This window comes from Kwoniella europaea, chromosome 1, assembly GCF_036810445.1.
Source record: "Kwoniella europaea PYCC6329 chromosome 1, complete sequence".
NCBI classification, from domain to species: domain Eukaryota; kingdom Fungi; phylum Basidiomycota; class Tremellomycetes; order Tremellales; family Cryptococcaceae; genus Kwoniella; species Kwoniella europaea.
The window spans coordinates 6,667,627-6,694,464 of record NC_089487.1 but is presented as its reverse complement, the minus strand read 5'-3'; the positions used below and the strand labels follow the sequence as shown (position 1 = coordinate 6,694,464).

The window sequence follows — 26,838 nt, the reverse complement described above, 5'->3', positions numbered from 1 at the left end:
ATCTGCCTCAGCTCGTACCGAGTCCTTTAACATATCGCATAATCTTCTCGAGGTTCATGGTACTAAACACCTCTTCATCAGATCGAGTACCACTGCCCTCTGTATCTCTCTTAGCTGACTTGCTGATCTGTGAACCAAGAAGACGGATGATCTCGGCTGAGATGTTGGCGGTCTAGTTGTGTTTCAGAGATCAGCTACTGTCCAATTTCCATTGGGGTGGAATAAATATCTCACTTTCAAGAAAACTTCTGAAACTTGCTCCTTCTTCTCTGTCTTTGTTTTCTCTCCCTTCACGACTGATCCTGATTCCATCTGTCCCATTCGATTGTCTCCTTCCTCCGCTTTCTCACTCTTAATTTCGTCTTCCTCCTGCATCAGCACAGCATCATGTCCACGACCCTGCTCCTCATCTGAGACGCCCTCCCCCTGCGACTCCGCAGTTACAATACCTCCATCAATCTCATACTCATTCTCCCTCGCCACTTCCTCACTTCGTATTTCTCGCTGTTGACCGATCCCGCCCCCACCCAGCTCTTGAGCCAATCCACCAACAACGCTTCTCAACCTCTCAATCTCATCCCTCAACCCACCGATCTCATCCCTTACATTCGGAATTACCACATTCCCTCTTAACATCTCCGCATTCGACCTCAAGGGCGGAGTAGGAAGGGACGAAAAATCTGTTGATGAACTGGCACTAACAAAGCTTCGATCGTTGGTGGCAGGTGTCGAAAATACATCATGGCCATTTCTTAACGATACGCTTCTACCAACTGTTGGAGAGTCAATCATCGCTCCTGGAGGGGATCTGATCTGCCCGTCCGGCTGTGAAGTGGTCTCTTCTCGAGGGAATAACGGTGATCCAATTCTCTCTACACCATCTTCCATTCCCATCTGTTCCCCTCCTTCTCCTTCCATTTCTCTTTTCCGTTGTGATTCTTGGTAGACTCCATATTCCGCTTCTTGTTGGTGTTCGCGTCGAAGATATGTTGCTTCTCCTATCTGAGCTTGGAGTTGACCAGGATCCGCTCCAAAGAAATCAGGAAACAAACTTGATAATTGATTTCTAACGTATTCCATCCAAATTTCATCTTGGTCCTGGGATAAACCAACTTCGTATCTTATTCTAGCTTCATTTTCCGCTGATAATTGTTCGACCACTTCAGCTTCCTCATTATCTTCAATAAAAGATATATCATCATCTCTGTCATCACCCTCATTCTCAGCTTCAGCTTCAACTTCGTTTTCACTCGGACCTTGTCCAGCTGTGTGTTGAGACTGAGTTTGAAGTTGCGGTTGGACAAAAGCATATTGCATCGTACCTGATATTCTCCTCGCTCCTCCCCGTTGCTGCTGATGAACATAAACAGAAGATACTCTCGCTCTGTTCTCTGCCTTGGGCAAGTCAGAAGTGGAGCTCGATCTCGGAGGAGTAAGAGCCATCTGTTGGTTGGTAAGGTTGGATATCGCACGAGGATGATTGAGGGAGGATATCCATCCTTTAGGTCCTTTAGGTCGTCGATTACCCATGGGGTACCGAGCAATGGATGCCGATCCAGGAGGAACGGCAGGAGCGGTGGGACTCCCTTCGATTATTGGTGATATAGGTGCTGGATCTTCTTTTGATTCACCTTTTTCTGGGACAGAAGTTGAAGGAAGTACTGAAGATGAGATATAATCTCGTCTACCATCCGAAATAAGTGGTGTAGAAGCATTCTCTCCTTCCATAGTCACAGGGGACTTATCTGGCATTGGACTATCTCGCTCTTCTACCATCGATTTCTCTCCAGTGGGAGAAAGCAATCCATCAACATGATCTTCTTCATCCACATCCCCATGATCCCCCGTAGCAGCTTTCTCTCGACCGTTCCATACTTTGGACGATTCACCTTTCTTGTCCTTCTCAAGCTCGTCCATAAGTTTTACAGCTACGTCCTCTCTAGTCAAAACTTGGACTGGTTCCTGTTCCAGAGGAGGGGAAGGTGGATCACCAGTCTTGGTGTCGCCTTTGAAGTCCTTTGAGGATAGATTGGGCGAGGTAGAGGAGATGGCGATTGAGGTCGGTTGGGACATGATGATCTTCGCCTTCAGTACAATAGATTAGACAAAGTCGAAGTATGGAGGAAAGATGAGAATGGCAAGTAGAATGATGTTTACCCTTTTGTGTTTTTGTCAACTGATAGGGTGGATCTATGCTTGTGGCAGGCGTGTCCGTATGTCCGTGCTCACACCTCAAATAAACATTCACGGTGGTCAATGCGTACGTACATACACACACACAAAAGTATACATCGTTCCTTACGTGTTGAATGTACTCAAACACAATTACCTGCATATTTCTTTCTATTCAATTCCATTACATTTACTGACCACCCAAAACCATTTACCGCCCTCTCATACATGCATGATACATAGATATACATATCCCTCCGTCTTCACGCCAAAAACAAAAAAACTACAGCACCCGGGATTCCCAAGTGGTCCCCCACCTTGGTACTGACCGAGCGATAGGTAGATTAAAGCTTCCCAGAGCGGACGGGATGGGGCGTTTTATACCTTCTATGGCCGTAGATGGTAGTTTGCACTTTTATCTGGTTATATAGAGTAGTCGCGAGGATCATATATCTGGCAGATGGGAATGCGGATGAGGAGGATTTTGCGTCTCCTGATAGATTGAAGTGATCGCGAGATGATTTGCGATCTTCATAGATTAGGATGTTCCCTTGATCACTTTCTATGGATCACATCATGACCTGAGCTATGTATCACTGATGCTTCAACTTCGTTTATATTCCTACGGGTATGTCATTTGAATATCCCAACATTTTCTATTTGATTCGTTGCCACATATAAGGCACGGGAAGAGCAAAAGTCAAAAGTTGACGACCGATGAGGTGCTCCGGTAACTTATCAACTCGACATCCACCAACTTACATATACTTTACATCTCATTCGATACTCCATCCGAGTATAGCATACAGCACATAGATTGAAGCTTACCACCCAGCATCAGGAACATGGCCTCCTCCTCACGATCCACTCTACTCAAGGGCATTCGTTCCATCTCTCATTCGCGGAGTATACGACGTTCCTCAACTCCTTTACCACGTATCTCCTCTCAATGTCAGCGACATGGTCAACACACAGCGTCCTCCTTGCGCATACCGTCATTATCCCCCAAACAACAGCTGAGAGCATTTATGAGTAGCTCCAGGTATCAGACGGAACAAGGAGAGAAACCGTGAGTTTCTTACTTTCCACTCATTCCATCCATTCATTGTCTTCAAATAAGATACAGAGCATAGTATATATATACAATCATCTATATCGATATCGATAGCATATCATACGCTATCTATGGATCATGCTGATCATATTCTTGTTCATGGTTCCAGCGCATCAACATTATCTCCAGAAGAGTACGAGCAAGTCTCTGAACGGGATATGGACATCTTACATGAGAATTTGGAGATTTACGTTGAGCAGTTTGGAGAGAATGATTGGGAGGTTGAATATAGTGTGAGTGATTCGTATCTCCTGGTATCCACATCAAGCGTCTTGAGAAAGGTGATAATGAGATTGAAATTGAGCTCGAACTCGAAATCGAAACTGACCCAATGAGTTCTTTTTCTTTCTTTTACATACATCATGATCCGATATATTCTAATATACAACATACACCCCAATTTTTCATCCCATCATTCATTCACCCATACATAGTCCGGCGTAATGACTCTCTCCCTCCCACCTCACGGTACATACGTGATCAACAAGCAACCCCCCAATTTACAAATATGGATGTCATCCCCTTTATCTGGTCCATCGCGATTCGACTATATAACCTCCAAAGGATGGGTTCATCATAGAGATGAGACGATAGTGTTTAAGGATCTGTTGGACAAGGAATTGAGGGAGTTGTTGAAAAGACAAGGGAAGGAGGATGAAGCGAAGGAATGGGATGGTACAGGATTATAAGATACAAGCTACGAGATATACGATACAGGGGATATTCGTGATACATGACACGAGCAAGTCAAGTTTCATTTACCTAGTTCGAGTTGGTTCGAGGACATACATAACATATGATATTGAAAGTAATCTCGAATCAATGAAACAAGTATCAAGAATAAGATGGCCGTGTGATCGAATCGGAATTGTAGATCATCAATTTGGGTCTGTATCTAACGTAGCTGAATGTAAAGATAGAAATATTGGACCACTGATCAATGCAAAATTCAAGATTTGCATATTCCAAGCATAAATAAAATGCCCATTGGTTCCCATATTGTAACATCCAAAGGTTTTCGTGATATACAACATATTGTACAAAAAGTCAAGAAGAAGAGTATCCCACATACCGTATCTGACTACTAATGATTGCTTTATCCTTCTACATACATATGTTGAAAGTTCTGACTGATCGGAATATCCTTTAATTTGATTTACAGTATGTTCGTGATGATGCTTTTCCATTTATCATTGATTTCCATATCTCCTCGTTCATGCTAATTCTCCTGACCTCTCAAAGTGTGAATTACTCATAATAAGATTGATTTGGTTGGGTTGCAACACTCATCGGATGATAGTCGTTGTCATCGATATTGGCATTGTATAACCGAATATCGTATCGATGACTGGAAGAACTCGAGGTCGAGTTCGTATGCGGATGAGGATATGGATGAGAGTGAGGAAAAGATTGCGGATTAGGGATGAGTTCAACCTTGTTGTTGTTCCGTCTCCGTACTCTTTCTATAAGGGTTCCAAGAACCTTGATCTCATCAGCTCAGTCATATCGCACTAACGAAAATCGAAGGTTTTACTCACCCTCTCGAGGTGGGGCGATAGCCTTACAAGCCGGGACTTTCTCGATATGCTGATCGAGTTTGTCTTTCCGGCTCTACAATAACGAGTTATTATCAGCTTGATCCCACTCTTTCAAGTTTGCAGATTAGACTTACAAAGCCCTTCTCACATCCCGGACAGACGAACGGAGTTTCACCAGCTATTCATGAACATTTCATCAGCTTCACAGCTTGTACATTACGATCTTCGTTGTAAATTCTAGTTGACTCACTATGTTTTGATCTCTGGTGACGCTACAATACCACTTATCAGCCAAACAATCTCATTCTTTTACCTCGACATGAAACCAACTCACCTCGAGATCATTCCTCCTGGTGAACGGTTCATCGCAATCCGGGCACATGAACCTCCTCTGTAGAATAGGTTCAAACAACACACAAATGGAGAGATCGTCAGCTCTACCCTTTCACCGGAAGAAGGGGTCAGCTCACCATCCCAACACTACTCGCGAGCTTCTGCTCGATCCTCCATCTCCTCGAAGTTCCTATCCCCAACGTAGACCCACCCGTCGAAGGCCTCTTGGCCGTACCAGCCTTTGACCTCGGTCTACCCCTCTGTCCTATCGCATCTGACTCGGTTCGAGGCCGGGAAGAGCCAGAGCTAGATCCAAAAGAGTCAAAAGGCTGTCGAGTCAGTAAGTCCCTCTTGCAAAGTACTGCTCTCGACGGGGTAGGTTGAGGTTGGGATGGTGATAGAGGATTGATCGATAGAGGTTCGGCCATCGCCATTAGGTGAGTTGAGGAGGGCAGGGTCAGGTTGGTGATGGAGGAGTCGGGAGGATTCGACATTGCGAAAGCGAAAGCATCTTGACTCTGAGTTTGTACCTGTGGAAGACAGGTATCGCACTCTGATACTGATACTTTCGTGAACATCGATCGAGGTACGGAAGGGGTCATCATGGTCGAAGTGGAAGATGTGTTTTGGGCAGAGTGAGGATGAGTGGGTGAGAAATATTGGGGTGTTACGACAGGTAACATTCTTGGTCTACCTTCTTCACCCATATCGCTTGAAGGTAAAGGTCTCTGTTCGGGTGGTACCCAGCCGCTTATTCTCGGTGGAGTAGGTAACCTCCTCTTCGGTTTAGCCACTTTGGTAGTTAACATATCGAGAGATGGTCTTACTACGAATGTCGGAGTCGATGGTACAGGAGTAGGTAGAGAAAATGAAGTGGTGAGTGGGATTGATGTAGGCGGCTTGTGAGATGGGAATGTGGGTGAAGATGAGGAATATCGATTTTTCGGTTCGTCAGGTGGGTAGAGTTGAGGTCGATACCCATGGTTGATAGGTGAAGTATAGGATTGCCATGAGGGTTTGGAGATGAATGCCTGTCGAGGAGTAGTAGGCTGAGTCGGTGGCGTGGTAGATACTTGATAAGATGATGTTTCCGTTCCCCATGTTGGTATACTCGGAGATATATACGAGCTCGAGGAAGATGAAGGGTAAGTACTGGTATCGAGGGTTTCGAGTGATTTCTTTTCATTCGCCACGTTCACAACGCTCGGACCAGTTTCGGCGCTGTGCCACATCCCACCACCACTCTGATTCTCCAAATGCATATCCTGCATCTTACCTTCCAAAGCTATGGGCATAGGCCAAGCATACCCTCTCTCCATCATTTGACCTTCTTTGGAGACTGTCAGTGGCTGTGCACTGGATGGTGGGAATGTATCAACTCCTATGTCCGTTACAGGTTGAGATGGATAATTCGCCACTCCTACTTGGGGCAGATACTGGGTTGGCGAGGACGATGGTACAGTGTTGGACTTTGTGTCTTGAGCGATGGGATATGACTGATAGTATTTTGAAGGAACAGAGAATGAGGCTGAGATAGGTGACGAAGAAGTATGTTGAGAATAATCGAAAGAACACGGAGGTGATTCAGGTTGTGTGGTCTGTTGGAATTCAAATGTTGAAGAAGTGGGATTATAAGGGTATTGTACCTGATAAGGATGAGGATAAGGGTATGAATCTTGATAATCGATATTCACGTCTATCGTGCTTGTAGGTATTTGAGATCCATTGTCGCTTCCGGTATGACGGTACGATTGCGAGTCGTTGTCGTTTTTTGATTGTTGGGCGGAAGGAAACGAGAGAGGGTCACACACTGAAGAGGAAGAAGGAGGAAAGTAGAACTGTTGGTAAGAAGTCGAGTCTGACATGATGTTATGTTTTACCACTATCACGAGTCTTGATTAGTTAATAGATCCTTGGAAGGACGATGGGCGATGATAGAAGGGAAGCTCGTGTTTCTAGGGCGTGTTGGGGGTGGAAGATTACCACTAATTTGGGTATGGAACTTTAACAACCACACAAACAAACAGACTGAAGGCGAGGGATTGTCTTCCCCAAAATGATGAAAGATGAGATAAAAGGGGGGGGGTGGGGGGGCGGTGAAGAAGGGCGATGGGAGATAGGCGAAAAGGGTATAAAGAAATGAAAGGGGTATATCATAAAGTAAAACCGAGAAAAGTCAAGAAAAAGCAATAAAAGGAGTTGGATTAAAACTAAGATGGAAGAAGGAGAGGTAAAACAGGTCGTCCTTGAGTTTTTTTTATATATTTGCAGAACTCAACTCACCTGGTAGTTTAACGTTACTAAAAACTGTTATTCTCCTATATGTAGAGCTAAGAACAAACAGTGTGTAACTTTATTCTGTTGTTCTTTCCAACTTCCCAATGCAAAACCGAATAAGATGACGATATATCAATCTAAAAGTCGTGTATTCCAGATCAACAAACACAGTGGTTTCATATCTTGACAACCCTCTTCATCTTTTTGAACGACTTGATACCGTACATTCCTTTGACTTTGACTCTCATCTTCCTTATTGCTCATCCATTGTTTCCAAATTTACGCAAAAATCAATAACGATGATATCCACTGAGGTTGGTTTTGATGGTGATAGTGATGGTGATGGTAGATACCTCGCCCCTTTTGTTGACTGACTTACCCTACAAGAAAAGCGCTGATCATATTGTTTTCGCCCTTACAACGGTTGTATTTGATGGTGAGATGACCGTGCCCTCTTTCCCCTCCTCATGGTGGCAGTACGTGGCAAGTCAGTGAGACAGGTCCTTTGATTTTTCTCAGCGTTGAGCAATGAGCATTGATCGTTACTTGTTGGTCGAAAGGTACGTGATTGATACTAAAAAGAAAACAAACTTTATTCTACGATCAAAGTGGGGTCAAGGGTACAGTAGCCACATCGAAATGTTGAATCTCAGTAATGTATCGATCTTGTCACTATCTACACAGAACCTGCACGGTAATTTGACGTTCCTAACTCTTAGAAGGGTAGATAGATATCAGAAATAAGCTTATCAATTTTCTTGCAGCTGTAGTATCCAAACACCAATGCAGCTTTTCAAGCGTTGTTTCCCAACAACCGCAACACAACCATCGCACCGCACCACATACCTTTCGGTTAAACAAAGTTTGGTCTGACACCAATCGGCTAAACTATACCTGTGCTTTCTTTCGCTCATTGTTCTCCGTTGTGATCGGTCCATCAATACCAATGCCAATGTCAGATGAGATGGAGTATCTGTACCTATCAACAGGAACAGATTGATCAATCCCTATAAGCAAACAACGAATCTTTCCTATCTCCACAACAGCACCACGACCAAAAACTTAAAGGTGGGGGGAAAGTATAGTAGGATCAGACTACGCAATGATGACCTCGTTCCTATCCAATCAATTCCACCATCCATCATTTCTCTCAAAATGCGCCTGGATCCGTACCGAGACTTCGAGCAAATCACACACACATGATACACATGATACATAAAAAACCAATCTCATTATATTTACTGATCGTACCTAGACTGCTTATTCGGGACTACCACTTATCAAAGGTCTTTGTGACATATCTCTATGACTCGCAGTGATGAGGCTATCACCTTGGATGATCGAATCAAACTGGACTTTATCCATTGGTCTTTCGCACCTAGGAAAATTTACAGAAAACACAAACAAGAATTAGCTTATGTGGCATTGTTCGTTGTGTCCGAGCGAATACCTCCGAACTTAAGGGAAGAGGTACTCAGTTTACCTTAACAACCAGAAGAGCCATTCTTCGATTGGTCTGAGATTCAATACTAATCGATTGATCCGGTGCGCGACGATGGTAACGAAGAATCCTCCGACCGCATCGAGGATGTAGTGATTCGCTGTTGCCATGATTACCAATAGGATGAGGAGTGGGTAGAATAGTGAGATGGCTCGAACAAGCTTGTGAGGGGAGTAAATGAAGAGTGATAGACCACTAGATGAGCGAGAAAGGTAATGTCAGCTAGCAGGACCTTTCCATGATCCTAGAGTAATCACATACATCACAAAGCTGTATCCGAAATGAAGCGATGGGAAGGCGGCCAGTTGGTTCTGGAACTGCACAAAAGATATCGTCAGCTCAATTTTTCACCATATCGTTTCGCACCACGTACTTTATTCGTTGTCCAAACTGTAAGATACCATCACATCAGCTCATCAACCCAGTTGAGAGTTATAAGTGGAAACTCACTACTAGCAGCTTTTCCAGCATGTAACGTATCGACATACCCGAACTCTTCGTAAGGTAACAATCTAGGTGGCATACAGGGCCAACTTGAAAATACTATAAATGCCAGGCAGTTGCATAGTACCAAGGTTCTTCTGGTCGATTGGAAGATCAAAGGGGAGAAATATCGGTATGAGTAGGCCATGAAGGCGATGGTAGCGGGGATATGTACCATGGCGTATGTCCTAGTGGAGTCGAGGAGGTTGAGTTAGTTCTACGCTGTGAGGAAGGAATGAAATGAGATGACATAAAATGAGATGAAATGATGTACATTTAGTAAGATCAAGTCAAAACATGTGCAAGGAAGGGAATTTCAGGTAGACAACGCACTCACTTGTTAAAGAAGGTTAATAACCATGCTTTCTTCATCACAAATCTCTGTAAACCCAACTCGATATCTATATGAAGGATTTTTTCGATGGTGATAAGTTGCCTAGCATGTTTCTCAGCTAAGACTCGGAAATCTGATCCCATCGTTAATGCTTGAATTGCTCGAGCGATTTGATATATCCAGTAGCTAAGGACATGCAATGGGTTATACAGTGTTAGCCATACCGCCATGTAAATTTTATGCTGCTCGAAAGCAGAGTTTAGAAGGTGTTCTCCTATTGGGACTATGTGAGAGTGAAGGATGGACGGTAGAAAGAATCTTCCTTCTCATCTCATCTCATCTCTTTCAAATCTCATACAGGTGATACAGACAGATTCATGATGACGAAGTCAGTACTCACGTCAAAAGCCAATACCAAACTTCCAACAAGAAGGGGAACATCCCCAAAAATCTACTAAAGAAATTCATCCTGAACCTTTCATTCGAAGGTACTTTGACTTTCCAAATGAAGAACTTCATCTCTTTCCAATTCCACGAATTGTCCGTTGACGAGTTGGTGGGGATCGGGGTTGTTCCGGATACATTATGGGCTTGGATGATTTCGGATGGTTTTCGACGGTTCCACAAGCATCCTACGGTAAGGAGGGAAGCTACCACTGTAGGTGTATCGTATTGTAGTGATCATGATTGTAAGAATAGTGGTAAAGACAAATTGGTGATATCGTCAGCTCACATCATACATACATCACACAGGTAGAAGAAATCACTTACAAGCCGGCTCGAGGATATAGGAAAGAGCAGGTATCTCATCAGGTTTCGACATGCTGTGTCACACTACCCAATAATGATTGATAGTAAAACGTATGATATTGTATGGGTTTGGATGGATTGATGAGAAGTAATAAGTGGAAGCAATGTAATGTGACTGGAAGGAACAAGGTTATGTTGAGTCGAGGCAGGAGTGCGTGTGATTCTGAGAAGACAACAACAAAAAAAGGCAGAGAGGGTCCTTTGGAATGATGGAATCTCGTCCAAGCCAGGCCTTGGCGTGTTTCGTTCTGCAATATGTATATAGACTTTCTAATTCATTAGACCGTTCATTGATATTCAACAATAATACAAATGAGAGTAGTCACGGTAACCTTACAGTATCCTACTAGGTTTGTGAATCGTATGACGGTGGACGATGTCTACTCGGTATCTGGCTACGGCGCAGCCGAGCGAGTACAGTAGATTGCCTTCGGGCTTACCTTCCTTCCATAGCAAAGCAAACACAGACGGCCGATATGACCGAGTACACTATAATCATCACCTTGGAAGCTTGTAAGCCCGAGGGTAGTACATGGTCATGGTAGCCTACGTCGACCTAGTATGAAGGGATTGATAGGAAGAAAACTTTACCTGTTGTCTCGCATATCCTGCACCACTATGAATGTTATATCAGCGGGCGACCTCAAGTACCATGTCAGTGATTCATCGGTGATCAGTTACCCAGCCTAGCGTATACGTGAGAAATCGTCTCTCTCGCTAATACAGAGTAGTTCAAGTAAGGTAAAGAACGCAGTCGTGTGAACTGGACCACGCAAGTGGAGGTAAATACTCTACAGTCAAAACCCTATTTATCATATGACTTGACCCTGAGAAGTTGAACTGGAATCAGCCTACGTCGCCTTCTTTTTTCGTCGGCTGGAATTGTAGAGATAAAAGGATGAAGATAATCGGGACCCGACAGAGTTGGTGTGGCTAGAAGTAGTGAGCGAAGATGTCTTGAAGCTTGCTTGAATTGGATAGCTGAGATGTCCGTTGGGTCGATGTTTACTTCTCCTTCTGGTTTTGATCTTCGCAAATTTACGTCTGATTTGTCCAAACATATGATCAATAATACTACTCACGAAGTATCAGCAGCAGTATCCCCTTTTGATTCACATACCCATTCTCCTCGATCTGTGTCGAAGCAGTCAGATTTTGTCGCCATTTGACACATACGACCTACACTTCCAAGTACACGCGTCTGAAACATGAGTTTCACCAGAGTATTCGTACACGACAGATCCTTTGAAATGCTGCACAGGAGATTAGTTCATTCGGGTGCTCAACATGAAAATTTTGTCGAGGATGGATGATTAAAATCAGATGGGTAGACCACAGAAGTGAAGAGGGATGAAAAATGCGGTGGGACTTGAAGGCATAACTGTACAGTACGACAGTAGTGCTGTGGTGTTAGTGTAGGCTGTGACCGACAACGTTCGGTGCCTGATGGTCTTTGACCCACTCAAACTGTGATTATTCAAACGTGCATTCTCTTCTGATCGTATTAAGATGATTTGATATTATCTATTCTATCTCAGTTCGACTTACTTCATCTAGTCTGTCTGCTCAGTGACCTCTGTGTCTTCCACGATTGTGTATATCGACTCTCGGTAGCTTATCGACGTCTGAATCGCAGAGGGAAAAGAGGTTTGCAGCCTTCCGGCCTAGACAACTCTTCAAGATCCAATCGATCCATTGGGATTGTCCAATGACTAATGGAGGCGGACTGCGTATCGTTACCTCTCAGGATGCTTTAGAAGAAGGAATGGACAGGGGAGGAAACGATAGACCCGTAATGTCCAGTCTATCCGACATTGAAAATATCTTTCGATTTTCAAGGGCTCAGCCGAAAGATAATGTCAATGAGGTTTCCCCTATCCGACCTAATGATCTGTATCCAGCGAACTCCTTGACTCCCCTTCTAATCACCAAAAAGCGCAGAGGATCAATCATCAGATATCTATCAAGATGCTTTGTCATATCGATAACAGGTTTTATGGTGATGGTGGTGATGATAATTGTATTCAGGTGGGGAGGACGAGAAGAGAGTTGGATCAAAGTGAGTCCAATCTGACAGAATCAATAATATATCGAAGCCTCGAATTTATGAAGTTTCCCGACGTGGGCAAAAGGCTGATTTTGGTTTGTTAATGTTAGCATCCATATATTGATAAACATTACGGGAAGAGTGAGTTCACCTCATATCTATTCAATCATGTATTGTATATCTAATCTGATCAAAACGTATCTTTTTAGACGTATCGTCAATCCCCGATAGGATGATATCAGCGAATAGTCATAATGATGAGATGCAGGGAGGGGACGCTTTGGTAAGTCGGTCCCTCTCTAATATTCTATGATATCACAAGCTGAATGATCTTCTCGAATCTTAGAACCTCGCTCTCAGTTTAGGATACGGCTTTATTGAGATAGACACATACCTTGGTCCAGCCCCAGCTCCAGCTTTATCTCCTAAACCCGGTTACTCTTCCTCCAATTTCTCAACCCTAAGCTCCAACTCAACACTCGACCCTTCTTTGACTTTACTTGCAGGTCACGATTTGAAAGATCTGAAAGCGCAGAGGACATTGAAGAAATTATATCTCGAACCCTTATTAGATATCTTAGATAGGAATAACCGGAATAGCACTGCGGCAGGAGATGGTTCGACAGGGATATATGATAAAGATCCAACTAACGAAGTAGCCATATTGATCGATATGGTAGGTCATCTACGATGACAAATATCACATAGACGCTGTCAATGCTGATTTGTGATTTCCACTGGGTAGAAACGCGATGGTGAATCAATTTGGCCATATCTCTTAGACTCACTCCAACCATTCATTTCCAAAAACTACCTAACCTACTACAATACAACTTCTTCGACATGGCATCACGGTCCATTACTCATAATCGGTACGGGGTCCACACCGCTATCTGAAGTATATCATCAATCTGTCCGATATGTGTTCTACGACGCTCCTTTACTTACCCTCCATAAACCTATCATGATTCCCGAGAGCGAAAACGGACCTTCAGTGAATGTAGAATGGAGTAAAGAAATCTCACCGATGGCTTCATCAAAATTGCCATTCAAATATTATTTCTCGATCATACCCTCTTTTCATTTTATCTCCCTGCCGCTGGGACCGAGGGGTACAAAAGATACCCTACGATGTAGGTTAAAGAGATATACTTCCACTGCGCAAGAGAAAGGTATAAAGAGTAGATGGTGGGGGTTGATAGGTACTTCGAATTGGTTGAAGGTTAAGATGTGGGGAGTACTTTGGGAAACGGGTCAGAATGTATTGAACACTGATGATTTGATACAAAGTAAGCAGTGGTTGGAAAGTAAGAGAGGAAAAGATAGAAATTTAGACAGGTGTCAAGGTGGATTTGTATAATTGTACAGTGTATCAGTATGATAGGATCTTTTGTATGAGGGTACCGAGCATCTGTTTTAGAGATGTACCGCTCTATTCCCGGTGACCACATGTATACTCTCCCACTCAGAAGAATCAAAAGTCGATTCGATAAATTGAGAATAGGTGTTCCATGGCTGGATCCAACATATCGAGAGAACACCATAGAGGGCTTGAATGCACCGCGATAACCGGCTTCTATACGTTTCTCTGTTCATACAACATGTCACTAATTTACAAAAGTGAAACCTAAAGTCTACTTGACCTGATCTTCATCTCTTCGCTTCCATCTCTTCCAACTGAGATACCAGATCATCCATCGGATCTATCGCTCCACCGTTCCCCTGCTGCTGCGAGGTGTTCTGCATGAGAGAATCGAATGTGGATGGTATGGATTGAGTAGGTTTAGGTGTATTTGAAGATGAGGATGAAGGGAGGAGGACCGAAGATGGATTATATCCAGGAGCGATCTTTCTTAGAGCTTCTTTCCTACATCATGGTAAAACAATGGAAATATGATATCAGCTGAATTGAACTCTCAAGTCCAGTACTATGATCTGATATCCGCTTCCACCGTCCAGGTAGTACAGAGTATAGTCAGTCGCATACTCACTCTTTCTGCTCTTCCTCAACCTCCCGCTTATGAAGTATTTCGGCGTTCCTCGCTCGTCTTTGAGAGATAATCTCGGAAGGTGAAGGATGTACGGATAGGACGTGTTCCTCTAGTGTGAATGGGTAAACGAACTGGACAAATTATCAAGCAGATATTAGCATGAACATCTACTTTTATTTACCACATATAGACCAGATGTTTGGGTCTCCAGGCTCAAAGCTACCAGAGGACCGAACACTCACGTAGGCCGTTATATCCTCTGGCAAAGGGTGGATATCATTCGGCATTTCGATCTAGAAAGTGAGGTAATATAAGGAATGATTAGCCACACACTTCCAAGCGAATGAAATCTCTTGGGGCATGGACTCACCGGTTTAGGTAACCATAACGAAGGCGATTTGATCAATGGGACTGTCGCTGCAGCTGCATACTGCGATGAGATTGGGCCTAATCATTGTAGCTTGATTTAGCCGCAGTATATTCATTCATCATTGGAAAAAGGACTTTGCGTACTCACCTATATCAGCTGCTGTTACCATCTTGGACTATTGTCTGGGCCAGTCAGTACAGTACCACAGGCGATATTTACGAGGACACAGGTTACAGATGTATAAATGTAATGTGTGCTGATGATTGAATGACGATTGCCAGGCACAGACCATCTGGACGGGATCAAATCACTACTCATGACACTTCTATTGTTTACGGTTTCAGCTGATGAAAGACAAGCATCGAATTCCTTACTCACGCCTCTTGTCCTATACACGCATATGTATACCTAAACATACTTATCATTTCACTTGTGCTTCCCGATACCACCTGCAAATATAACACAATACCATGTACATGAACATATAGCACCTACTCCCAGCGATCGTCCGTTACGCAATTACGTATAGGATATAGGAGGTTGATCGATACCATTATGGGAGGTGTTTCCTCAGCCCTTGATCCAGCTAGGGGAAGAGGGGTGAGTGTCATGTCTATCTTCTCTCATATCATCTCCGACAAACCTCCCAAAACTGAACGCATCATATCTGATCCTCTTTTTACTGTCAATAGGCTGTCTCTGTTCCCGATGGATATACCACACCTTCTTTCCCATCGCTTTATCTCCCAACTCTGCACGATACGACAAATCAGAGAGGTATATTCCTATATGAAGCCGAGGGTGGGTCAATGAATATCACCTCCCCATCCCTAATCAAAACTTCATCTTTACCTTCCTCCCCACCGCTTCAGACCCCTCCACATAGGTCGATATGTATATAATTGGTATGCTAACCATCACATTTTACTGTTCAAATAGCAATATGGCATTTCACCCTATACTGGACTTTGCTCCTACTCGGCTCATTATTCCTAATATGTTCGATATACGCGTCCCTCACCATTTTCATCAACATGACGACCTATCGTGATAAGCCGTCTGATCGTAATCGAAATGATCCGTCGTTGAACAAAAAGAAGATAGCAAGGAAACGAAGTAAGAAACCACCTTTATGGCCTATATTCATCTTGCCCCTCATATCAGTTGTGATTGCTTCTGGGATAAGCTTGATATCAGCTACGGTAGTCGGGTTTGCACTTGCTGCAATATATTCGGCGGGAGGATTCAGTATGTCTACGTAAGTCTGAATCCTCCTTCACCATACCCATCGGATATAAGTGACTTATCGATGCGATACTTCATTAGATGGGTTCCATTTCTTTGGGCATTGATACAAGTTCTTGTACTTCTAATATCGTATGTTCATCTCATACTTCTCTTCAACAAATCAAGTAAGCGATCTGAGCGCTAACAATCGGTCCGTGAATTATGTAGGAGTTATTCCACCCTCACTTCAATCCTATAAGATATCTATTCAAAACGTTATCTGTATCACTCTTCCTGGTTGTAAAAGTATGTTTCATTTCGGAACAGAACGGCTTGTATGCATCTCACATCTTATCTTTGCATAACCTTTGAAATCCACTTAGTGTCAAGTGGTAACTACCGACCAAAAGGATGGTTACCAAGGAACGGTGATATCAAACGAATCCTATTCCGTATTGCAGTGCTACAAATTAACATAGCTAACTGACGTATCTTGGCAATATCTCATCATGCATACTCACCAGATCTCACAGCTTACAATGCATACACGCATATATACCCAAGGACTAATGAATGTCAAAAGATGTTTTTTCTTCTTTGCCAGTGGCGAGCCATCATTTCTTCTTACTACCTTTCTTTCCTTCTTTCTTTATGGTTATATCTCTTTCGGTAAGCTGCTGGTCAGTGAGATAACTATACCTTGACGGTAGATATCTCTTCTTTCTTCACCACTAGGTTGCGATCTTCTATCTTTTAGTTTGTTTGTTTGTTAAATTCAGTAATCAAAATGGGTAAATTGATCTGGCATCAATGGGGGAGATTACTCGCTCTCACCTCTGCTGTGTGTAAGTCAATTTCCGTCCTAGCTCATGCTATTATAGTGCGAATTCCTATGTAGGTGAGAAAGCTGATGAATCTGTGTAGATATGGTATGGGGTAAGTCCCATTCTTATCGACACTAATTTCTCAGTACCCAAGCGAACAGTAACGATCATATGATGCTTATGACATGGTTGCATTGCGAGTACTGTAGCCTCTTTCTGGGCTTATTTGTATAGAAAATTCTTCTGGGACATGATGTGAGTTTATATTCCGACCACAGGTTCAACTCATTTCTATTGCTTCTGGTTTGAGATAGACGCTAACGAAAACTGTGTCTGACAGCGGTGGTACACTCGGACCAGCAGGATTGATGTAAGCTTCAAACCTCGTATCATGTGATTCTCGTAAAGCTCAACCTGTACATATTCTGTAGACCAGGTGGAAATACCCAACCACTAGTCAACCTAGTAGTTGTCGTTCCTTTACTACAAACATTCACTCTGGTACTTGGTTTATCCGCTTTGGCATTGGAATTACCATTACCCATCGTAAGTTTTTCTTCACTTTCCCTTCTTAATCAACGAAAGATCATGAAATTTAACTTATCTCCCATAGGTTGTAAACACACCTGTACATCGTTCGATCATGTTACGAATTTTACTGTACTTCCTAACTGGATTTATAGGCATAATGGTATATCAGGTGAGTACAGTATGCGGCATCTCTCAGATCATCCCAATCTGCGTCACGTAACAAGACAAGAATCGATCACGTAAGGTTTACATCCTGACATTTCATGTGTTGACTCCTTCGACGTAGACCGTCGACTGTGCAATTTACTTTATAATTACCTCTGGCGTTTATGCTGTTGCCCTGTCAAAGGGAGAAACGATTATTGCGATAAGTGAGGGAAGGATTGGGGTCGTATGATAGTATACCATACCTGATTATACGCCTGTGATCGAAATGACAGTGTGAGAAATCACACAGAGGCCCTTCCCCAGAAGTCAAGGATGCCTATCACCATATAGGTGGGGAACAGACCTGTATATCTATATGTAGGGTCATGGATATCTAAGTGCTGATGTATGGCTGGAACATCATAAGAGATCTTTCGATTGTGGGATCGATCATGAAGGCACTAACTAGCTCCAGATCTGATCGGCTGATGTACGTACGATAACCATAACTACGTACTCCACTCGTCTTACCTCTTCCTACACATTCCTTCATCAGATGACAGTTTGAGCTTCAGACGCTGGGTCAGCGTGTCGAAAGACCATCTATAAATAATGTACCTGCTTGGAGACAGACCATCATCTGCTCACTCACAAATACTGATTTCACCCAATTGTACTCTCATAATCACAGCACGATCAATAACTGTCTTATCGCTGAACCATGGAGAAGATTGATCAATTACTTGGACCCCTCAACCCCAATAAAATGGCAGCTGGTACCGCACCTGACCCCATCAAGGTCGTTGTATTCACAGCTACGGGAGATCAAGGTAGGAGTGTATGTAAGGAATTGATCGGAGATGGCGGATTCATGGTATGGGGAGTTACTAGAAATACCGATGGTAAAGGGGCGAAAGGTAAGTTCCGGTTGGGTGTTGCAAACTATCATACAATACTTCAGATTGTCCACCAAGCTGACGATGGTATATATCAGAACTTACTCAGCTTGGGGTGAAGATGGTTCAAGGTGATTTAGGTGAAGAACAGAGCTACAAACAACATCTGTTGGGAATGGACGGAGCTTTCATAAACTCTGATTGTAAGTATGCTGGACCCAATTGTCTTTTGACCCACGAGTCGATATGCTGATGGTCGGTGACCGGTGATTCTGCAGACAACTCTATCGTACCCACTGTAAATGGAGATACAGAAGCAGCGACGAAAGCAGAATACGAACAGGTTAAAGCTCTCGTTGACGCATGTAAGGAGGCTGGCGTGGGACATATCGTATATTCAGCTTTGGACGGATATGAAGAGGAGGATAGGAAAGTACCGTATTTTCAAAGTAAGGCTGAAGGTGAGTATACTAGTATTTATATAATTTATTCCACTTGAAGAAACAGTTGACTAGTCTTCTAACTACATTCTGACCCATTGATGATTCGATTTAGTCGCCAAATATATCAAATCGACCTATTCAGGCCATGCCTCCCATCCCCCCAACACCCCACACGGTATACACCATCATCTTCACCACACCAACATCTACGCATGTACCTATTTCTCCAATATCTACAAGTTCAATTACCTCACGAAAGACGATCAAGGTGATAAATGGGTTTTGGGCTGGCCCTTACCTGATGATACCCCTATACTAAGTTATGCGGTGGAACAAACGGGAGTTTGGGTGAAGAAGGCTTTTTTGGATCATAAAACTTGGAGTGGTATGTCATTACTGTACGGGACTGTGCTCCACAGCTGTACTTCAGCTGTAAATTGACCTGCTGACTGACATGGCATGGTGTAATTGTAGGCAAAGATATCCAAATCTGTTCCGATTCTATCACTCCCTTGCAAATGGCCGAGGAACTTTCGAAACTTAGTAATCAAAACGTAGTCACACTAGGATTGACCAAAGAGGACTTTTACTCTGAGAAACATAGTAAGGAAGTTTGGGAACCACTGTGGTTGAATTACAAATCATATGTCGATGGGTGAGTCGAGTTGGTCAGATCGTACTTGACACTGTCATTGGTCAACATCAAGATAGGAAGTACGGGAGTCTCCCTCTTAGTCTTGGATTCATGGTTGCGGCTCGAAGCTAATATGCATTGACATCACTCCAACCATAGTTACTTTATAAGGGATATCGAAGCGAGTCGAAAAGTCTGTCCTGAACAATGGGATTTCAAACAATGGGCAGCTCAAGATAAGGAATTGAAGAAGATATTCGATAGTGCGAACAAGCAAGATGGCAATTAGGCATGAACGCAATCATAAAACATATTTCACGATATGGGAAAAAATTTGAACTCGGTACCACAATCTTTTATCATTACAATTGCTGTGTTATCGTTCGATACGATTTGATTTGTACCATCCGGATAGCTAGCTAGAAATTGTACGAGTATCTGAAGTAATGTAACATACAATGTAATACTGTATCTGTTTTGTACAAGGTACATACTGTAACAAAGTACAGAATTCCTATTCCCATTCAGCGAATACAAAGATTGAAGTACCAAGACCGGTGAACCTTTCCTTTTAGTTGTTATCTTCTTCCATCTATTCTACACTCGATTATTGCAACTTCACTTCGAATTCCAACGGTGTACCCAACGCACCAGTCTCAGCCAGTGCTATAGCCCCGGCATCAAAGGCATGTGTCTCGTCTGAACCAGCTATGGAAGTATCCTTGACATCTGTGAAAGACCTGTTAAGTCCTGGTCGAGCAACTACCAAACCTCCATCGGACTACGGCAGAACGATAAAAAACCATACATATCAGTATTTGATATCCCTCGGTTCTACGAAGATTTGGTGGCCGTTATTGTAGGCAACACTCACACAAATATAAGTCTCCGTCTCGATTGTTATACCGCCACTGGCTGGCATCTTTGTTAGCCCCTTTGAGCCGGAACCAGAACTGGAAGTTCCATACGATCCTCCCTACACACGGAAAGTTATCATAATTAGCTTTTCGCGCGACGAAGACGAACAATCAAATAGGGGATGTGGGGTTTACTTACAGAAGCATAGACGTATGATGTCTTGCGATCATTTCGAAGATCTTCTCTACTGTTGAGCACTGCTAGGCAACCCACTAAATAAACCTTGGGGTGGATAATACTGGAAATCCAGAATCAGTAACTTGTAGCGAGGTATGTATACAGCATTGAGGAGGCGGTGAACTTACGCAATGAATTGTACGATACTTGACATTGACTCTGCAGCAAATTGCAAGAAAAATAATAAAGCGCTGAAAGATGGAAAAAAAGTATCAATATGTTTAAACAGCTGCCCTGTGAACGGGAAGGCAAGTATATATGACTTACACGAGGGTAGGTGGAATTTGAGCTTCGAGCGAGATCCTCATTAATCTCTTGACCAATCTGTCGGTATGATCTATACCTGATCGAGAGTGGTAAAGTCCATAGATGATTGAGGAGGTTATGATGATATCCGCTGAGATACATGCTCCGGGCTGAATCATACTGCAGGTCAGATTCGTTTGCTTCTTATACTTATATTGATAGATTATATTTTGAGATTCTCACTCACCCATAGGTAGAAGAATATGTTGGCGGTCTATGATGATATTACATTAGCACTTCGCACCTGGATGTACCGTACGATATGACGAGGATGAGTCAACTTACCATATCGAAATCATTCATAGTTTTTGTCCTAGTTATGAATGTATATCCCACTGAACCAGTCACTGACAAACACAGACAAATCCCGATGGCAATTAAGATAATGTAATTTCGCTTGTTGATTCTCCATGCTCTTTCAGCGTAGAATGCCTATTAACCAACCAATCAGTCAGTCAGTCAGTCAACCATCTGTTGATGTCTCGTGGGAGAGGCGGATGTGATGAACTCACCTGAATACTGATTTTAGTCAATGGATCTAAGATACCATACCATGCTATCCAATCGCATTTGATAAATTGAGAATATGATCCATAACTATATGAGAACATGTGTAATGTGGTTGCCCATGTACTAAACCAATTAACAACGTAAGATCAGCTTTGAAATGCAATACAATCTGAGTGAGATATGATCAAAATACTTACAAGATCGTTGCGCAAATAGCACCGAACGATGCTAGGTACTACATTATCCCAACGATACTATCAGTATTGTGATGTACAGTACGGACAAATAAGAACGACATACAAGTAAAAACCGTATATGTCTGGCTTCCTTCTTCGAATGATTCCACCATCTTATAAATTGGTTGATCGCTACTCCCATGAGTAAACCATCTACCGCCATACTGTGATCCACGACACAATATGAATTAGTATCCTCCCTGTGCTTCGTTTTCATGAGGAGGGTGGATGATATACTCACCCAAGAATAAGTGGTGATAAATGAGAACCGAGGTTCCCCGTCACTTGTTTTCGAGCGATTTCCTCTACCGATGACATCGTATTGTGAATTATCTTGTGCTTCTACTGTAGCAATTTAAGGAGCTGAAGGGGTTGGATAATTTCTTCGAGAACTGCTTATGAACTTATGTATGTGATAGAGACCAGCTCTACCTATCTGCGATCGATGATCACTACCAGAGATGATTCAATGAGTTAATTGAGAGAATTAATAGTACTGATATGGGAAGCGTTTTCGAAATGTCTTAGAGGAGGATTACATATCAATTCACTCTCGCTCGTTGTAAGTTATAAATATTCATCTTTCAGTAGTCCTCGCTTCTCTTTCAAAATGAATCCTTACCATTTTGACCGTTGGAGCCAAAGCAAGAAAAGAGGTTTCACATTTCGGTGGTTGGTTGTAACTTGTACCTGGTTAGTTACAGTTAGTCCCCCCCTCTTGCCCTTCGAGGTACGGCGCATAAACTTTAATTGAGAAGTAGAAATTCAGAAAGATCTTCTTTGGCAAAGGCGAAGACGGAGTTCTTTTGTCTTTTGTAGTCTGTGCGCTGCGGCATCTTTTCTGTTTCAGGGTTAGAATCCGTCTATTTAACCTTTTCATGACGAATTTGGGATTTTCAGATCGATCTTCCTTACGTTATTTATAGTTTTATGCATTATTATTGGTTTCCTGGGTTTTCCAGAAAAGCCATCCTTCCAAAATCTTACCGTACGACATCGAAAGCAAAATGCAGTGGCGTTTTACTATGCTTACTTGTACTGTATTGTGAATTGCAGAGAACATACAGTACACCTTAGGTGGTGAAACAAGTTTCGAAATGAACAGAACCGCCATTAACTTGTTCAGCCACCAAGATATCCATGGTACGTGCTTGAATATGCATATGACTTTCTTTGGCTTTTTAGGAAATCGAATCGATCTGGATGGGGAATTGAACGGAATCATTAATCGTTTCTCGTCGATTAGATTGCTTCATTCAGAATTGTATGGATGTACGAATAGTAAATCGATTTTTTACGGTTACCGATGGAAGAGAACTCGATCGCTTGAGACTTCCCCTAGTATCCCGTATCCCAGCGGAACTCAAGGACTCGTACCAGTATATCCCCTCTAGAGGATGATTGGTATACTTGGATGAAAACCCGAAGAGACAGGCGGATAAAACCTCACGAGGAACGGCCTCTTAAAACCCACCACCACATCCTCCGATGAACCACAATTATAGGGGGGAAATTTAGCAGTGCGATACACCGATTTCTGATGTCATCTAACTTCTATACTCGTCCTTGACGATGACTTGCATAGCTATTCCAAAAGGAATGTGAAGGTCCCGAAAGAGATAAGTTAAGCTCTCGTCAGGAGCTGGGAGTCTGGCAATTGGGGTTCTTTCGTAATCGATCGATTCATTTTTCGGAATAAGATGATCTCGTCCTGGGATGTGCGAGGTACGGAGGAGGTAGTAGGTACAGAGTCCTGCTTTGAGTATTTAGAGGATTAAGCGAGAGGTCTTCAAGCAATATGCTTAACACAACAGATCACTACCACGCTGGTTCACCGATACTGAAATGTCTCGGTGTATCTCGTGTAGCAGTATACATATGATCGTTAAAGACGTGATTACAACATATTCTTCGTGCACCTGATGGTCCTCGTTAAGCCAAAACATCCGTTCTCAAAACCCACTTGTCGCCCTCCTTCACCTCTTCTCCTTCATGTTTCAAACATCCTCCTCCTGACATTCCATGCCAATGCAATAGTAATCTACCAGCTTTAGGATCGACCGATACCTTCCCCTTTCCCTTTTCCTCTTCCACCCTCTGTTTGCCCTTGTTTTTAGTTTTCTTAGATGAACCAGTATCGTGTGTACCAGTATAGAAAGTCGTTGAACCCCCTTTACAATCTGATAAATAAACAAGTATGGTCCAACAACTTAATCTACGTGAAGAAGGATCGAGAGTAGGCGAATCGTAATGACATCTGAAATATGTTCCAGTAGGATAATGATATACTCTTATATTAGGGGATAGTATCGGTGTTGGGGAGGCGTATTTAGGTGATAAAGAGGGGATGTAGGGGGAGAGGAGGTTCAGGAGAATGGTGGATATCTCAGGTGAATTGAGGGAACCTCTTCCTAAGCCAATGAATTGAGATCAAGACCAAGATCAAAAGTCAGAAGGAGTTTCTCTCACTTTCCAATCTCGTCAAAGTATCTACTGTAGAGTGATATAGCTTTGAACCACTTACTTGCTGTTCGTTCTGCTTCCCCTTTACCAGGCGGTTTAGGTCCCTCCATCACCACTCCGTCCATCCAGTTCCGTACGGCTTTCACCTCTGAGGGAGTGAGGAATCCATCTATGGTGTATATCTGGGATGGTAAGATTGTATTTACAGCGAGGTTTGGTTTGTGCTTGATATTTGGGAAAGATGGTGATGCCATCTCCGTGTCGAAAGTTTTCGGACTGCAGAACACCTTTGTATGCAGGCTAACTAGATCTACAGCGACAGAGGGTTTTGTAGAAGTATGATCAGGTATGCATAATGTAAACATGCAAGCATGGGTGGGTAATGCAAGAAAGGATCGTATACGTTGAGAATGCCTCCAATATGCTCTGAATTATCGACGGAATCAAATTTCTTGGCAGTGATTGACGTCAACACAACCGATCACCTTGAAGCTTCGTCCAATTTTCTCGTGCTGGTACTATCACACAACTACTTGCATCCGATAAGCATCTCACCCATTCTACAAACCGTCCAGGATGTCGTCATCAGGTGTGATATCGAAAAAGCTCAAGTTCAAAGGTGACAAAACCAAGAAGAAGAAGAGGTCTCATAATCATTCGGGAGGTGGAGGTGGTGATGGGGATGAACTGGCTGCTTTGGCCGCCGCTGATCCTAGGGGTGAGTGCCATCTATACTCATAAGACGTAGTCTTACGTTGCTATGGATGTCTTTTGCTGATGTGTATGATTTGTAGGCTGGGTATTCCCAGAACATCCAATGGAGATTAACGGTCCGGCATTCATCTTACTTCCCTCTGAGCCTTTGACATGTCTGGCGGTGAGTATATCTGACCTTCTCACCAAGTCTCAACTCATCATAAGAGAAGGATTCAGCTATATACTGATCCCATTTCTATGATTGCAGTGGGATCCAACGAGACAGCGAGTCTACGCTGCACCTGTAGATATCCCTCAAGCACCCGAGGGGATGAACGATCTGAGCGAAGCGGAGATACTACAGACGATAGAACCTAGTGATGTTAATCATGTATGGGTGATATCGAGATTATCGGGGAGTGAGGATGTCATAAGTTTACGAACAAGCACGTGAGTGGAGTTACTCTCATACGGTATAATCACAACACCTCGTATTTTAAGCACCATTCGATTCAATCTGTCAAGGACGAAAGCTGAATGATCGACTTGCATGACCATTTGCAGAGGCACATTTTTGACCGCCAGTCCATCAGGTACATTATCAGCCACGACTCCCTCCAGAGGACCACTTGAAGCATTCATCCCTCAACCTTCTTCTTCTTCTTCCGGAAGCTCAAGTGTATTCCCCGGATGGTCTATTCAGACTCAACATAATTCCAAATACCTCTCGACCTCCGCCCCGAGCGGTACATCCGTAGGCAAGCTCAAGGCAGAACTGCGAATCGACGTGGATCAGCCGGGCGAACACGAGTTGATAAGGATCAAGTGTCAGAGGGAATTCGTGTACAAGGCGAAATTGGCTTTGCAGGAAGGGAAGGATGGGAATGCCTCGAGTTCGAAGAAGAGGTTATTGAGTGGTGGGCCGGCGGAGGGGTCGATAGAGGATGAATTGAAGAGGAAGTGAGTCGGCAAATTCCTCATTTCTTTTGTAGATTCATTCTGCTGCTTTTCTTCGGTATCCTACATTTCAATCTGTATGACCATTCACTGTGGATCGCCTTTACTGTCTGGGGCTATGAGAGTCTGCATGTCAGAGGAGAGCTGATATGAACCCGCCAATCTCACACAGTCGTGAATCGCAAACATGGGGAGGGGGTCGTACGATCGTATCTGAGAAAGATAGAAGGGAACTGAAGAAAGCTAGGAAAGAAGGTAAACTGGGTGAAGCGATGTTAGATAGAAGAGCGGCGCTCAAGAGGTATGTCATGTAACGTTCTTTCATCATCTGTATCGTGTGCTGATATCGACATGGTTGTTCTCATCTTAGCGATCGGTATGCCAAGTGATTGTATCGTATCGACCATGCATACATACTATCAATAGCCCTGTAGCTCACCTATGACCCGACAGAACTTGCAAAGGGATAAAGTGAAATAAGCGTCCCGCCCTCCAGTATCTGATTTCTGGCTCCACACTCGAGCTTGCTTGTTGGGATGATGCAGTCCCTAATACCCATGTATGGGATTCTTCACACGGGTCCATCTGGTCGTTTATCTGAACTCCCATTCCCTACAAAGACGATCATCGCAATCTCTTGGAACTGGGGAAGTCTTTGTGGGGCAACCAGACTCTAGCGTACTTGACGATCCACCTAGGCTAATAAGATCTCCCCACACGATGACTTCCTACTCCACCTGTTTGCGAGTGGGTTTTGATGGGTATGTCGGGGTTAGTATCCACCGTGATTGGACATGGATCTATCCCGATCATAACTCCATATCACTCCATATGGCATCATGGTTCCCACGTGGCATTAGCTTTCCGAGTAAATCCGATTGTCCACTTCGTTTTCCTATTTCT

At 43.3% G+C, this 26,838-nt stretch overlaps 12 protein-coding genes and 1 non-coding gene across 13 annotated transcripts; 6 read left to right on the top strand and 7 right to left on the bottom strand.

Annotated features, from left to right (window-relative positions):
- Positions 1 to 7: 7 nt before the first annotated feature.
- Positions 8 to 2,073, bottom strand: V865_002551 (uncharacterized protein; the record flags this gene model as incomplete). The annotated part of the gene is made up of 2 exons (XM_066226351.1): positions 8 to 172; positions 235 to 2,073. 2 exons carry the CDS (start codon positions 2,071 to 2,073, stop codon positions 8 to 10), a joined length of 2,004 nt encoding a protein of 667 aa, XP_066082448.1.
- Positions 2,074 to 2,453: 380 nt separating this feature from the next.
- On the bottom strand, positions 2,454 to 2,570 carry V865_002550. Its single transcript, XR_010725573.1, has one exon. It is a non-coding gene; the product is annotated as a 5S ribosomal RNA (ribosomal RNA).
- A 447-nt stretch (positions 2,571 to 3,017) lies between these two features.
- Positions 3,018 to 3,975, top strand: V865_002549 (iron donor protein CyaY; the record flags this gene model as incomplete). The annotated part of the gene is made up of 3 exons (XM_066226350.1): positions 3,018 to 3,241; positions 3,396 to 3,519; positions 3,721 to 3,975. The coding sequence occupies 3 exons, from the start codon at positions 3,018 to 3,020 to the stop codon at positions 3,973 to 3,975; spliced, it is 603 nt and encodes a 200-aa protein (XP_066082447.1).
- Positions 3,976 to 4,534: 559 nt separating this feature from the next.
- V865_002548 (uncharacterized protein) lies at positions 4,535 to 7,022 on the bottom strand (the record flags this gene model as incomplete). Its single annotated transcript, XM_066226349.1, has 6 exons — positions 4,535 to 4,749; positions 4,825 to 4,897; positions 4,959 to 5,002; positions 5,075 to 5,096; positions 5,159 to 5,215; positions 5,295 to 7,022. 6 exons carry the CDS (start codon positions 7,020 to 7,022, stop codon positions 4,535 to 4,537), a joined length of 2,139 nt encoding a protein of 712 aa, XP_066082446.1.
- A 1,672-nt stretch (positions 7,023 to 8,694) lies between these two features.
- On the bottom strand, positions 8,695 to 10,575 carry V865_002547 (uncharacterized protein; the record flags this gene model as incomplete). The annotated part of the gene is made up of 8 exons (XM_066226348.1): positions 8,695 to 8,812; positions 8,918 to 9,130; positions 9,197 to 9,252; positions 9,309 to 9,325; positions 9,386 to 9,606; positions 9,756 to 9,938; positions 10,153 to 10,408; positions 10,524 to 10,575. 8 exons carry the CDS (start codon positions 10,573 to 10,575, stop codon positions 8,695 to 8,697), a joined length of 1,116 nt encoding a protein of 371 aa, XP_066082445.1.
- A 1,695-nt stretch (positions 10,576 to 12,270) lies between these two features.
- On the top strand, positions 12,271 to 13,969 carry V865_002546 (uncharacterized protein; the record flags this gene model as incomplete). The annotated part of the gene is made up of 5 exons (XM_066226347.1): positions 12,271 to 12,621; positions 12,720 to 12,750; positions 12,819 to 12,892; positions 12,956 to 13,285; positions 13,355 to 13,969. 5 exons carry the CDS (start codon positions 12,271 to 12,273, stop codon positions 13,967 to 13,969), a joined length of 1,401 nt encoding a protein of 466 aa, XP_066082444.1.
- A 290-nt stretch (positions 13,970 to 14,259) lies between these two features.
- V865_002545 (uncharacterized protein) lies at positions 14,260 to 15,139 on the bottom strand (the record flags this gene model as incomplete). Its single annotated transcript, XM_066226346.1, has 5 exons — positions 14,260 to 14,476; positions 14,601 to 14,731; positions 14,843 to 14,893; positions 14,971 to 15,047; positions 15,118 to 15,139. 5 exons carry the CDS (start codon positions 15,137 to 15,139, stop codon positions 14,260 to 14,262), a joined length of 498 nt encoding a protein of 165 aa, XP_066082443.1.
- A 386-nt stretch (positions 15,140 to 15,525) lies between these two features.
- V865_002544 (uncharacterized protein) lies at positions 15,526 to 16,456 on the top strand (the record flags this gene model as incomplete). Its single annotated transcript, XM_066226345.1, has 5 exons — positions 15,526 to 15,570; positions 15,663 to 15,771; positions 15,910 to 16,228; positions 16,297 to 16,347; positions 16,426 to 16,456. The coding sequence occupies 5 exons, from the start codon at positions 15,526 to 15,528 to the stop codon at positions 16,454 to 16,456; spliced, it is 555 nt and encodes a 184-aa protein (XP_066082442.1).
- Positions 16,457 to 16,984: 528 nt separating this feature from the next.
- V865_002543 (uncharacterized protein) lies at positions 16,985 to 17,949 on the top strand (the record flags this gene model as incomplete). The annotated part of the gene is made up of 6 exons (XM_066226344.1): positions 16,985 to 17,042; positions 17,231 to 17,276; positions 17,362 to 17,391; positions 17,453 to 17,567; positions 17,635 to 17,721; positions 17,839 to 17,949. 6 exons carry the CDS (start codon positions 16,985 to 16,987, stop codon positions 17,947 to 17,949), a joined length of 447 nt encoding a protein of 148 aa, XP_066082441.1.
- A 471-nt stretch (positions 17,950 to 18,420) lies between these two features.
- Positions 18,421 to 19,961, top strand: V865_002542 (uncharacterized protein; the record flags this gene model as incomplete). The annotated part of the gene is made up of 6 exons (XM_066226343.1): positions 18,421 to 18,616; positions 18,694 to 18,798; positions 18,874 to 19,056; positions 19,151 to 19,423; positions 19,513 to 19,693; positions 19,832 to 19,961. The coding sequence occupies 6 exons, from the start codon at positions 18,421 to 18,423 to the stop codon at positions 19,959 to 19,961; spliced, it is 1,068 nt and encodes a 355-aa protein (XP_066082440.1).
- A 318-nt stretch (positions 19,962 to 20,279) lies between these two features.
- On the bottom strand, positions 20,280 to 22,137 carry V865_002541 (uncharacterized protein; the record flags this gene model as incomplete). The annotated part of the gene is made up of 11 exons (XM_066226342.1): positions 20,280 to 20,453; positions 20,547 to 20,648; positions 20,729 to 20,828; positions 20,896 to 20,958; positions 21,035 to 21,183; positions 21,261 to 21,287; positions 21,359 to 21,505; positions 21,586 to 21,706; positions 21,781 to 21,818; positions 21,884 to 21,983; positions 22,061 to 22,137. 11 exons carry the CDS (start codon positions 22,135 to 22,137, stop codon positions 20,280 to 20,282), a joined length of 1,098 nt encoding a protein of 365 aa, XP_066082439.1.
- A 1,614-nt stretch (positions 22,138 to 23,751) lies between these two features.
- V865_002540 (uncharacterized protein) lies at positions 23,752 to 24,536 on the bottom strand (the record flags this gene model as incomplete). The annotated part of the gene is made up of 2 exons (XM_066226341.1): positions 23,752 to 24,230; positions 24,344 to 24,536. 2 exons carry the CDS (start codon positions 24,534 to 24,536, stop codon positions 23,752 to 23,754), a joined length of 672 nt encoding a protein of 223 aa, XP_066082438.1.
- A 322-nt stretch (positions 24,537 to 24,858) lies between these two features.
- V865_002539 (uncharacterized protein) lies at positions 24,859 to 26,324 on the top strand (the record flags this gene model as incomplete). The annotated part of the gene is made up of 6 exons (XM_066226340.1): positions 24,859 to 25,000; positions 25,077 to 25,159; positions 25,247 to 25,428; positions 25,543 to 25,938; positions 26,108 to 26,236; positions 26,306 to 26,324. 6 exons carry the CDS (start codon positions 24,859 to 24,861, stop codon positions 26,322 to 26,324), a joined length of 951 nt encoding a protein of 316 aa, XP_066082437.1.
- Positions 26,325 to 26,838: the final 514 nt, after the last annotated feature.